At 37.9% G+C, this 14320-nt stretch overlaps 1 protein-coding gene across 2 annotated transcripts in view; it reads left to right on the top strand.

The window, feature by feature from the left end:
* The window catches only part of lbr (lamin B receptor), a 64691-nt gene that overhangs the window by 17864 nt on the left and 32507 nt on the right, over positions 1–14320 (top strand). The window contains exons 3-4 of one of the 2 annotated variants that reach the window (XM_057823248.1): positions 2831–3043; positions 11518–11601. In XM_057823248.1, the coding sequence (XP_057679231.1) occupies positions 2831–3043; positions 11518–11601 (297 nt within the window). The remainder of the gene's footprint in view (positions 1–2830; positions 3044–11517; positions 11602–14320) is intronic. The other variant, XM_057823249.1, reaches the window with a different exon arrangement.

The raw sequence follows: 14320 nt of genomic DNA on the forward strand, positions 1-14320 counted from the left end.
GTTACACCCCTACAGTTTACTATCATTTTGGTTAAAAATTTTTTTCAAAATGGTAATCATTTTTAACACAACTGTATATTAATAATACAGCTAATACGGGCAGAAACCTCTGGGTAGCTCACATGATTTGCGATACAAAACTCAAGAATAGAGGAGGACCGATATATATATGCCGGCCAATACATCAGGCCTATATATGGACTTTTTCTTCTAACATCGGCTGATTAACAAAAAGAATAAGCCAATAAAAAGGATTTCGATCAGGCATCCTTTTCACTCGATTCCGACCCTCTGAAAAATGGCACGATCGGCCCGATTCCCGATCACGATTGGATTGGGAACATCCCTAATTAGAGCAGGGCGGTAAACCGAAAATTTACCGTCACCGAAATTCTTAACGATGACCGACGTAATTTTGACCATGTCGGTAAATTCGGTAAATTAATAAAACAAGAAAATAGTCTTTTCATCCCGCTTTGATTCTGTGTTGTTCGTCAATGTTCATTCCCCTTTAAGAAAGCAGTGAATGTGCTTACGTAGGAAGTCACGTGATCATCAGGAAGCCAATCAAACAAAAGCCCGGTAAGCTAACGCTAGCAGCTAACGCTACAAGCAAAACGTGATGGAGTGTGGCTTAAGGGAGGTTCACCAAACTTTCAACCGACATTTAGTAGACTCTTGGTGGCATGCAGACGGGCTTTCACCCGCTGTCCTCCTTTGTTCTCACGATTTCCGGAGATGGTGCTTTCAGTGCTTTCTACTGGTAGCCAGGCTAACGCTAGCTAGCGGCTAACGCTACAAATGAACGTTATGGAGTCGGATAGAGGCTCTAACCTTGTCGAAACGGCTGAACTTAATGAGTGGATTGGGCACGGACTGCATCTAGCAATTACTATGTGGCGTTATTTTGTATCTGTCTGTGTGTGTGATTCCTCTGATAGCTTTTGTGATGGTAAAGAATTCTGCATAAAGTACAATCCAACGGCGAAACTTACAATGACCGAGAAATGGCCCCAGCTATTTTTATTGTGCGTGCATTTATGAAAAAATGCACTGGGGGGGGGAAAAAAAACCCTTAAACCATAAAGTAAACACTTGTATTTAATAATTATATCACAGCAGCCATTAACAATAAGTTGTCTTTTTGAAGTGTACTGTTCAAGCTGCAAGTCATTTGTGTTACAATTACATGTTTGCACAGGCATATTGATTTTGACAATGTACATTGTTCAAGTCATACACGCTGTTATAAATGTTCATACTTGAATTCTTATTGCTTACAATACATTTTTATTAGGGCTGTCAAACGATTAAAATTTTTAATCGAGTTAATTACAGCTTAAAAATTAATTAATCGTAATTAATCGCAATTCAAACCATCTATATAATATGCCATATTTTTCTCTAAATTATTGTTGGAATGGAAAGATAAGACACAAGATGGATATATATTTTCAACATGCGGTACATAAGGACTGTATTTGTTTATTATAACAATAAATCAGTTCTAAATCAGTTATAGAAATTTTATATTAAAACCCCTCTTAATGTTTTCGTTTTAATAAAATTTGTTAAATTTTCAATCAAAAAATAAACTAGTAGCCCGCCATTGTTGATGGCAATAATTACTTACACTATAAAATCAGTCGCACCCAAACGCCAGCAGAGGGCAGCAAAACTCCGCAAAACACAATTAACAAGTGGGCCTTTCACTCTAGTGACATTTAAATATGTCTGAGCTGGGCAAGTGCGTTGATTGCGTCAAATATTTTAACGTGATTAATTAAAAAAATTAATTAACGCGATAATTTTGACAGCCCTAATTTTTATAAAGTTAATGTTTAGACTGCATGTACAATTGTTAAATACAGTATATCAAATTGAATGCTGGTAAATAAATCAACAAGAAATAGTTAATCTGTATTTCATGCATTGATTCAGATTTTCAAATTATATAACAGTCCGCTTGGGCGAATTTATCGTCATTTATCGTTATCGAGATAAATCTGCTCAATTTATCGTGATACATGTTTAAGGCCATATCGCCCAGCCCTATCCCTAATATTTATCATACACAAATGTTTCAGTTAATCAAACCAGTTTTACTGACACACAGAGACAACCCATGGAAATATAAAATGCAATTCCTAAATGATAATTTCATATCGTGATACGCATTTCGAAAATCGATAGGGAATAGGCCTGAACGATATTGGAAAAAACTATTGCTACGATTTTTTGGGGGGTTTGCGATATATTGCGAAATCAGATTGCGATATTAGAAAGAAGAAAGAAAAAAAAAATGTATGTATATATGTATATGTATGTATATATATATATATATATATATATATATATATATATATATATATATATATATATATCCACATTCTCCCCCCACAGACACACACATTCATTCCAGCCCTCGCTTCTTTGCAGAAACTGTTTAACAAGTTAAATGATGATTGACAGATTGCTGCCCGGCTTCTTTGACCAGATCAAAGCCATCGTTAACTTTAATAAGCAAGTGCCGCAGTGACTGAGAGCTGGGAAAGGGGGTGAGAGAGGCTGTGCGAGCGAATGAAGCAGATCAAAGGTTTGTGGATTGGGGGGGGGGGGAACTATCGCACGTCCTTGCGATGGGACTATCGCGCATGCGCACATTGCGATGGCGATGTTTAAACGATATATTGTTCAGGCTTAATAGGGAACGATATGAAAAAAAAAGTTATATTATTGTTGTTTTTTTCCACATACAGTATCAACCAGCCCTGATTTAATTACATCATTCACATCTCTTTGCTTTTAACTTTTTTTTCACCTTTTCCAGAATTCTCATGATTTCCACCCACGGTCCCGCTCTCGTTCCCGATCACCTGGCCGCCGTCGCAGCCGCTCTCGTTCCCCGGCGAGGACCACGCGTCGTTCTTCTTCACGTACGGCGGCGGCGGTCGCTGCTGCAGCGATAACGGAGAGCGAGTCATTGTCATCACGCAAGGATTCAAAGCTGAAGGAAATGGTTGAAGTGAGACTCACTCCTATGGTAAGAGAACTAGCCTGCCGCCTTAATTAAGCCTTTCTTGACTTGCTGCATTGAGCAGCGTGTTTGTTTTTGACGTGATGTATAAAGTTTGCTGTTCCCTTGCCACATCTTAAATCCCTAATTTGCATTCTTATTTGGCAAGCGCAGGGTTATTTTCACCTACCTACCTTAAAATGCCTCCACACAGTCGAAATATTCGCACTAGTAGCCATTTCCTTGTTTTGCTTGCTTAATTTGGCCAAAGTGTCACTGTAGCAAAGTGACGTCATGCTGCATGCTTAGCTGTATGAAGTAATGAGGTCTCAATCTGTTCCATCTATTCCATATCAAATAAAAAGCTATGAAAATAACCTCATATATTTATCAGAGTCCTGATTGGGAGACAATGTCTTTTTCCGATCGAGTCAGCAAACACGTGATGGATTCTGATCATGCAATAGGATCGGGACTAGGGCTGCAATGAATGATTGTTTTTTGTAATCAATAAATCAGACGATAAATTGCAATTAATTGGATTAATGTCCGTTTTATCGTCGCAATTTAAATTGAAGTTGTTTTAGGAATGTTGTAAGTAAGAAAGACAATGAATGACTATTTCCTTCAAAAATAATATTTTATTCCAGCTTTCTGACTTAACTGTAGTCTAACTGTACTGTTTTAAGTAAGGTTAAGGTTCTGGGTGTAAAACATAAAAAGAATTTCTCAGTCCACAAATCACAGAAAAGTCCTGTTCATTCAGATAAAACAAGTGCTGCTGACTGACATTTTTTGTCTTGTGGGCAAAGCGCTGATATATATTGTGTCAATGACTCATTTATTTTCTTTAAACAAACCGAACAACACAATCAAATGAGGAGGCAGACTGTAATGATTCAGTTTTCTTCATGAAACAGTTGTTCATTATCTGGGTCTTTCCCTATGGGAAAGGCCCAGATAATGTTGTAAATACAATCCAAATCAAATTTCAAAGCACACTCTCTTGTATGACTATTTATAGTTTGAATGGGAGGTTGTGTTGAAAGGAGCTGTTATATGAATGGGCTTGTGTGTTTGCTTTCTTTTAGAGCTGAAACGAATACTCGAGCAGCTAGAGTAACTAGAGTTAAAAAACATATCCGAGTAATTTTATTCACCTCAAGGAATAGTTTAATTTTGCCAGCTCTAAGCATCACGTTTTGCCCGAAATACTTTTAATGCGGGACAATGCGCTGACGTCACTTGCATAGAGGAAGAAGCAATTTAAAAAAACCAAAAACTTACTGCAGCCGACAGCCACTACAAACTACGCTGACGTTGCTAAAAACTACGCCTGCATGATGCTAGTTTGGTAGCAGGTAGTGTCCGATGCGTCTCATAGATATCGCATACATTTAAGACTAGATGCGAAATGACAGACTCAGCCGCGTCTGGGCAGCGTTAGTAAACAGCCGCCATCTTTAAGCAGTAGACTTATCATTGCTAATAAATATAACGTTACTGTCACTCGCTCACGTAGACGTAACGTTAGCCCTTCGGAGTGCTAGGTTTCTATTGATTATGATCACTGTCGATGCATGGCTAACGTGTCTTAAATACAGGCTGTATTTAATCTGTAAAAACACAGCGCTGTAGAGTGATGAGGGTGTAAAATTAAAACATAATAAAGCTAACTGTCAGTTTTAGCTCAGTAGTCATTGCTGAATAAAACACCAAGTAGCACTGGTCCCTAATGTGCTCCAATACAGCAGGTACATATCACACATTTATTTTGAACACTGCAAAAACTGAAAATCCTATCAGTACTTACGGTTTAGACTAACTTAAAACTTAACTAGGACTTAAAAATAGCTTGACACAAATGGAAATTAAACTGAAACACGTGGGAAAAACACCTAACTTTTAAGTGATGTGTGTTATCAAGCGTAATTACATTTTTAGGTAAGAAATACAGTATGTGGTTTTTTTTTTTTTATAAGATCTAGAAGTTTTTTGAGTGAAAGCAGTGCATTTTTTTTCTAATCACATCTAAGATGCACTTGTTGGCTGTTTTCAACAATGTACATCGAAAATAAAGACATTGATTGACTGAAAATGGTTCAATATTGGATTAAATGTCTTTTTTTCTCATATTTAGAATTGCTCTTTACCTTAAAAAAAAAAAAAAAACGTATCCGATTACTCGATTAATCGATAGAATTTTCAGTCGAATACTTACTTATAAAAAGACTTAGACAACTTTATGATCTAACAACTCAAGTGCTCATATGCTTCTCCAAAACTCAATCCAACTGACACTTAAGACACTGATAAGCATCATCGCTAACCAGTTTAGCACTCTCTGCTCAGTACTAAGGATGCAACAATACTCGGTTTTATATTGAAACGTTCTCTATGCCCTCTTCGATTCAAGGCGCAAAAATATTCGATCCAAATGAAAATCTCCCGAAATGTATTTTCTGAATTTATTTTTGTCGTCTGTCTCGCTAAAATGTCCGGCGTAGCTTTGACATAACAAACTCTGCTGCTAGCAGCTCCCCTCCTCCACTTCTCTCCCCAACTGCCTGATAGGTGGGAGCTGTGGCGCACGAGGATCATCATTGCTCGTGAGGCAAGACAAACACTTAAGGAGGTGGCTTGCCAGTTTCAATGTCGTACAGACCCGTTGTATGGCAGCATTTTGGGTGAGCTGAGATGCTATCCCCACTGGTACATATTTAACAAAGACTGTCTTTACGGATACATACAACAAAATCCGCCAAAATATTGTTGCCGACGTGACTGCTACGAATTACCTTGCTTTCACAACAGGCAGCTTGTCCCTGGGACACAGAGCGCTAACTCACGGTTACATGATGAACAATGAGTGGCAAATTAAGAGCGCTGTACTTAAAACTCGTCCTGTTTATGTTGTGCATACGTGACTTCTGTGGCGTTTGTTAACTTTTTTAATGCCCGACAACACTCTCGCGCACACATATCATCAAATAGCAACCTAGATGTGCTAGGTTAGATCCCCCCAAGTCCCATGCCATTGGCTGCGTGAGCCCAGAGTGATCATGGGACGTGTAGTCCATTTACTACATCGATAAATGAATAACCCCCGTGACTGAATGGAAGTTAAGCAGGTCAAATCAATCCATGCCAGTGACTATAGATAATGCAGCAAATATTGTTAATTCAGTATGTAACACAGATGGACTCGGACCACTAATAGGATGTTTTGCTCACGTGGTAAACATATCTGCTAAGAGAGCAATAGCAATCAACAGTGTCAAATAATACTTCCATTTTTTGTTTCAGAGCATTAAATGCATTGAATTGAATCGAAAATTGTGTCCCTCGTATCGAAAATCGTACGGAACCATGACTTAACTTTATCGTTGCATCCTTACTAAGTACTAACATCTCATCAACAAAAAATAAGAACAATACAATTGGCTTCATTTACTCACCTCTGACTAAGGATGGGAATTGATAAGATTTTTACGATTCTGATTCCATTATCGAAATTGCTTAACGATTCGATTCTAATTTGGACTAATGGACTGTATGAGGTTCTGGGTTCAATATGTTTTATGGTTCATTCGACTCGGGGTGTCGGTTAGAACACAAGGAGCGGAGAGTGGAGTTGGTCTTTGGCACTTTTAATCCAATTTGGCAACAGGCACGACTATATACAGGCAATGGCACTTGATATGACAATCACTCAATGAGCAGATGAGAGCATGCGTGGAAAGATGTTTATGTATTTGTGTGTGGAAGAAGACTGGAATGTTTGGGTATATGTGTGGTTCTGAAAGGAAAGAAAATTACATCATATTAGTGCTGATGCAATAAACAATGCAAATTGACTGTAAAGTAGTCAATAACACACATACATGACTCATAATATTATAATGACACAAAGGTGTGTGTGTGTGGGGGGGCGCACAACCCGGAAGCACGCTGCGTGCACGTGCGGTCATCTTGGCCATAAAAGTTGCGAAAACTAAGCACTTTACACTCATATGGATGTACAACATAAGATGCTAAACTAACACATTCCCTCTTAACATAAATGTGCAACGCGAATATAATGTAAACAACGCTCTCCTCGACGCAGCGTGCACGAGCGGGAGCAACCAGCCGACGTAACAGTAGAAACACAAAACGGTAGGGCAGATAACAGCTCTAACTTATCATAAGAACTTTGTGACAGGAAATACTTCCATTCGTTCATGGACGCATACAGATTACTCTCTGCTCGAAATGCGCACCTTACGCCTTTTCTCGGTCCCAGAATACACAGCGCGCATGATGTAGGACAATAAGAGAAGGTAACTGACTGGTTGCTATGGGAATGAACGCATGCCCATTATAGATGTGCGAAATTTCCGATTGTTAGATTATTCATGATTTGGCCGTGTGAGATTCGAGAACGATTCACAAACATCCAAATTCCGATTATTGAAATATGTCAAGTAAAGCCGAACTAAAACACAGTCAGCGCGATCTTCGGGACGCAATGAGGAACGGACCGCATTGTGTCCCGAGAGTAAACATCATGCTTGTCATTACCTGGCTAATGACAATGCTCAACTCATGGCTCTGGCTCAACTCATGCCGCTTGATAAAAAAACAATAATACCTGACTGCTGCCGACAGCCGCTACAAACTACGTCCATATCATGTTACGGTAGGTAATAGATATCATATGTATACAGACCTAGATACAAAATGACAGATTCAATGGCGTTAGCAGCACATGTATTGAAAACTAAATGCAAAATGACAGACTTGCCGGCGTTGGTAAACAGCCGCCATCTTAAAGCAGGAGACTTCTCTAGAGGGCTCTGTTGTAGCGAATTTAATTAAGTTTTATCTAAAATACTCCTAAATCGGCAAAATCTCAACTTGAAACTATCTTTAAAACAGTTTTAAAACTTTCACATGTCTAAAGTAGACAGAAGATTATTATGGTATAATGGGAGCAATTTTAACAACTTTAACAGTTGATTCACAACATTAAATGAATTAAATGTAGTTTAAAGCTGCTGATACAGAATGGGGACTTGAATATTTTATTTACTGTTTTGTACTGTTAACTTGATACTGAAATAGTCGTTTATTTAAGCCTGAGGGGCTTTTTGTACAATTTTTGTAACTAATATATGAAACATTAAAAGCAGCTAATAACTTGGGGGGTTTGTGGGTGTCATCAATAATCGATTTATAATTGAATTGTTGCCTCTGAATCGTAATCGAATCGTTAGGTGCCCAAAGATTCCCACCTCTAATACAATGGAATCTTTCTAACAGGAGTATTAAAATTGCTAATAAAATCATTTAGGATTATTTCAGATGCATATATGTGCTATTTTTCTTACAGAGTATTCGACGAGGAATACGATAGACCCAATAATAGACTTTTTGGGAAATATCACCATTTCTTTAAGTAGTCTCATGTAGACATGTGCCGGTTACCGGTTTCACTGTTTACCGTGGTGTGAAAACGTCGCGGTTTCAAAACCACTAAAATTTTCCGTCATACCTTAGTACGGTATTCGCTATTTTTCATGTGCCAAAATGCAGCCGAAGTGGCTTGGTGCGGCAGCGCTCACCTTTCCCGTTTGTTGCCGTGAGTGTCAGTGTCGCTATTCTGCTAAACAGCCAGCAACCCAAAAACAAACCCTCTAAACACAAGGCGTACTTTTCTTCAATTTATTGAGCTCTCAAATCGTGGTGAAATATACAAATGAATACATTTAAAACGTTAGACAATTGTATTTTTCCACATGTGAGTAGGTGCAACAGGATAGCAGTAGCACCATGAAAAAGGTCGCCAAAAACAAAACACACATTTTCCTTTCAAATTCAATATACAAACTAACTAAAACTTACAAAGACGAATGTTAGCCTAGGCTAAGCTGGGAGAGCAGCTTCATAGACGTCTCACAGCCGCTGAGTGAGAAACAAGCTTAAATGAAGGAGGGAGGGGGAAAAAAAAAAAAGGGATCGCGTCAAAGATCGCTAATTGCGAAAGGAGGTCTCACTCCTCACTTTTTGTTTTAGATGAAACCTTTCCTCAACAATATTTACATTTTAACTAACTTATAAAACTAACTTGTACATCTTTAACTAACTTATTAACTTATGATTTTTTTGTTCTTTTTAACACAAAGGCATGACATCATTTAGAAGAGAGTTGACACAGTGGCTGAAAATTGCGAAACTTCAGCTTCTCCCCCTCAAAAAAAAGTCAAACAGTATATATCTTTAATTTTATTTAGAAGTGTTTTTACTTTTTTATAGCAATTATTTTGTTCTTGCTCTAATATTGAGCAACTTGAGCTGTGGCTGTGGGTATAGTCTAGATTCTATTTATTTTAATTTTATATAAAATATTTGTTATTTTTTGTTAATTTATTTATTTTCACATTAATTTATTTTCACATTATATTCATGTTCCAATTTGCAAATATGTTCTGAAAAAAAACCTGTTCAATGGAAAAAAAGTTATTATTATTATTTTTTTCTTTTTTAAAAACCCATACATCTCAAAATTTTGGAGCTATAATTGCAATACAGTCATACCGTGAAACCGCGGTATTTTTGCTCACGGTTATCGTACCGTCAAAATCTCATACCGGCACATGCCTAGTCTCATGAATAATGACTTGTCCTCTAATTGTCAACGCGAATTCAGTTTTTACATGAGTGATTTTGTAAGTTTGTTTGCCGAATCAAACATGATATGCGTACATGTCAAAACGTAAATTGTGCTGATTGGAACCGATAAGAGAATCGTTAGATAAATTGTCAAACGATTCCATGGAATTGGAACACACAGAACCGGTTCTCTATAAGAACCGGATCTCGATTCCCATCCCTACCTCTGACAGAAGCACACAGGCTCTATCAACACAGAAGACAATGTAACTCGATACTTCTTAATATTACTAATTTAGCAACCCATCGAATGTAGTAGTGAACTCTCTCTCTCTTGCTCTAATCACTGACGCGCGTGCACGCGGCCTCACATTACACACAAACAAGGACCCAAACGGGACTCATAGCTGCCGGCAAAAATCGGTTATTAAATTTGTTGGGAACTAATTTATTAATCGATTTAATCGGTTAGTTGTTTCCGTTTTTAGTCTGTACACAGCGTGACTTTTCCAGTATTTTTCTTGTATATATATTTTGTAAATACCTGGCCCAATTCCATTGCTTTACTTCATCCATTATTTGATATTTAATTTAGGGCTGCAGCTTTCGAATATTTTAGTAATCGAGTAATCGACTGAAAATTCTATCGATTAATCGAATAAAACTTTTTTTTTTTTTTAGGTAAAGAGCAATTATACATATAGATGAGAAAACAAGACATTTCATGTAATATTGAACCATTTTCAGTCAATCAATGTCTTTATTTTCGATGTACATTGTTGAAAACAGCCAACAATTGCATCTCAAATGTGACTTAAAAAAAAGACTAATTCACTGCTTTCACTCCAAATTTTTTTTAGATCTTATATATATATACAGTATATATATATTTCTTACCTAAAAATGTCATTACGCTTGATTACACATATGACTCAAAAGTTAGGTCTTTTTCCTACGTGTTTCAATTGAATTTCCATTTGTGTCAAGCTATAAGGTCTTGTTAAGTTTTAAATTAGTCTAAACTGTAAGTCCTGATAGGATTTTGAGTTTTTGCAGTGTTCAAAGTAAATGCTGTGCTGTATTGGAGCACATTAGGCACCAGTGCTACTTGGTGTTTTATCCAGCAATGACTACTGAGCTAAAATTGACAGTTAGCATTATTATGTTTTTATTTTACACCCTAATCACTCTACAGTGCTGTTTTCACAGATTAAATAAAGCCTGTATGTAAGAGTTAGCCACGCATTGACAGTGGTCATAATGAATAGAAACCTAGCCCTCCGCAGGGATAAAGTTACGTGAGCGAGTGAAAGTAACGTTAATCTTATTTATGAGCGCCGAGAAGTGTACTGCTTTAAGATGGCGGCTGTTTTGTTAACGCCGCCGAGTCTGTCATTTCGCATCTAGTTCTACGTACATGTGATATCTATGACACACATCAGACACTACCTGGTAGGCTGCTACCACTGTAGCAACATGCGGGCGTAGTTTTTTAGCAACGTCGGCGCAGTTTGTAACGGCTGTCGGCTGCAGTAAGATAATTTTTTATTGCTTCTTCCTCTACGCATCTGACGTCAGCGCGTTGTCCCGCATTAAAAGTAGTCCGGGCAAAACGTGATGCTTAGAGCTGGCAAAATTAAACGATTCCTCGAGGTGAATAAAATTACTCGGATCAGTTTTTAAACTCGAGTTGCTTGAGTATTCGTTTCAGCTCTAATTTCATTTGAGTCTTAATCAGTCATGGTTAGTTTTTTTTAGTCATGCTGTCAACCACAACACTGTCACGTTTGCACTGTCCATGTCTTTTTGTTCTTTGTCTCCAATACTCTCCCTCCATTGTTTGACAGCACCCATCCAAAATGGCTGTTGAGAACAATAGCAACAATAAGCATGAAAAGAAAGAAAATAATACTTCAAACAAAGTCAATGAGGTGAGTTTAACTTAGTCACAAAGCAGTGTTTTCCACAGTTTAATGATCATCTTGTCTTTTGTTATACTTTATAGCAATTCTCCTCTTCTAAAATAAAATACACTATAATGACCAAGAAGTTCCAGGCAGTAGCTGACAAGCTTGAGAGTGTGTTAGCGTCAGGTGTTTCTTACATTTTTTTGTTTTCAAGGTACATCACAGGTTCACCTTTCACAATGTGACTCTATAATAGGGGTGTCAAACTCGTTTTTTGTTTGCGGGCCATTTATGACAATTAGATTTCATGTGTGCCGGACTAGTTTATTTTTGGACAAATAAGTTGACTCACTGGCTGCAATTGATGGTACTCGACATCCAATCAATTTTGACTAGGAAGAGGTGAATGAATGAATGAATCAAAATGGATTGAATGTTGAGCGCTGTCAATGGCACTGGAAGGTAAGCATTCACAGTCAGTCCTTCCAGTTATATGTGAATTGGACGTCTATCGTAATGGGATTTTAAGATCTTTCTAAAAATTTTGAATCATTTCCTGTTTATTTTAGGGCATTTCCAGCAGTGTTGTTTTCGACAACGATGACAACAACGAAAATATTTCGTCATGGACCACTTTTTTTCATGATGATGGCAAGACGATAACGAGCTAAAAACGTGGTTTGGGAGACTAAAACATAACAAGACGAAAATGCGCAATAAGAGTGACACGCTGAAAGTTCGGCAAATGGCCCTGTGACGTCACGCACTGCGACATAACAAGAACGTTTAGTAAACGTCGACTAAAACTAGACATAATTAGTCTTGAGTTTTTGTCAACAAAAACTAGATGGATACAAACACATTTTGAGATGACTAAAATATGACTTAAAGTGATCCTCGATCTTTAAGACAAGTAATTCAAAAGATAAACATTAGTATGAGTTATATTAATTTGATATTAAAACCCCTCTTAATGTTTTTGTTTTAATAAAGTTTGTAAAATTATTTTAAGTGATAGGTTACGTCACATTCCTGTTACGTCGCAGTGCGTGACGTCACAGGGCCCATTGCCGAACTTTCAGCGTGTCACTCTTAGCTACCCCAACATGTCGTTGGTTCTGCCCTTCCAATTTGAATCAGATCGGAAAAGTGAAGAGCAGGACAGCACTGTCGGTCGTTCACAAGACGAGCAGCAAAGGCAAAATGCAGAGCAGGAAATACCTGATGAGACAAGAGTTGGGCAAAACTGGTGAGGTACTCGCGGCAAGTGCGTCTCAATGACAACGGAGCGAGAGAGTGTATGCTGGTAAGAACTCCGGTTTTTGTTAGCAGATCTTCAAGGTGAGCTATTGCGTGATCAAACTTATTCCAGTATAATCATGTAGATTGTTAGCATCCAGAGTTGTTATGTGCTTTACATACAGTACAGGCCAGAAGTTTGAACACACCTTGTCATTCGTGCATTTTTATTTTCATGACTATTGGCATTATAAACTCTCACTGAAGGTAATAAAACTATGAATGCACAAGTGTGATAGTCAGGATCGGAGTCGTTTCGTGGCTGACTGTCCTCATTAAATTCGTCATCTGACGGTAACAAATCCTGGAATCGAGTGTAATCCACATTTATGCACATTTATTCACAAAAAATGAATAATTCCACCTTGACCACTCGTCACTCGGGAGCTCCGCGGTACGCACACACGCGTTCCCAGACGAACGCCAACATAAAAGTAAGGTCAGAGTCACTGTTGTCACTGTAGCGTGCCATAGTGCTTTCATTATTTGGTATGATTTGGGGAAACCTCCCATGAAGAATAGTCAACAAAAAAGATAATAGTAATCCAAATCCGCGTTTTTTTTTAACTCACTTGAAGATCCAGGAAGTAGACCGGTCCCACGGCAACGTTGCAGTCGCGATCAGGCCGTCGAATCCACAGTGTTTCTTATATTTGATATCCTCTGGTTGTCTTGCGTCTCTACAACTGTTCTTGAAGACCGACACAAAAACACTAATTACTAAAAATATGACTGGAAACCGTGAGTAGAACTTTGTTTTTGGTACTAATTAGCAAAATATGTAAATATTATAAAGCAGAGTTCATGTAGATCCATTTGAGTGGAACGAACCAACACAATTTCGCTCAGCCAATACAGCCTATTTGTACAAGTTCCATAGAAGCAGTTTTTACTCGGCATGTTCTTTTTTGAAAGATCACAGGCAGAAAAAAAAGTAGTACCTGCATGGGTTGTCTGCTAGTGCGCCTCTATGTTGACCCCCTTCCGGTTTATGATGGTGACGTCACACAGCCTGCGGTCGAAAAATAGCATTCGTGCAGTACGCTATTTAAGGTTTTGCGGCGCCAATGTCAGAGTAAAAGCATGTGATTCTGTAGTACAGTATGAATGAGCTACATCTTACCTGTCAGGCATAACAACCTTGCGGGTGAGATTGGACCCTCTGTTGGGCCGTTTCCAGGCCCTGGGTAGTACATTTGACACCACTGGTCTAAAACATAAGAACAATGTTTTGAATATGATTAAATGTCAATGCCTATCAATGAGCTATTCCTAAAAACTATGTATAATGTTTGAATGCGAGTATCAGTAATTCTACCTCTCTAAAAAGAAAAAAAAAATACAAAAGCCAATACTTTTAAGGAAATATTGCAGATATTGTATTATTTACTGATCATAAAGGCAAAATGTAAATATTAATTTAAACAGTCATGACTATAAATAC

The sequence above is a fragment of the Corythoichthys intestinalis genome, chromosome 19 (genome assembly GCF_030265065.1).
Source record: "Corythoichthys intestinalis isolate RoL2023-P3 chromosome 19, ASM3026506v1, whole genome shotgun sequence".
NCBI classification, from domain to species: Eukaryota; Metazoa; Chordata; class Actinopteri; order Syngnathiformes; family Syngnathidae; genus Corythoichthys; species Corythoichthys intestinalis.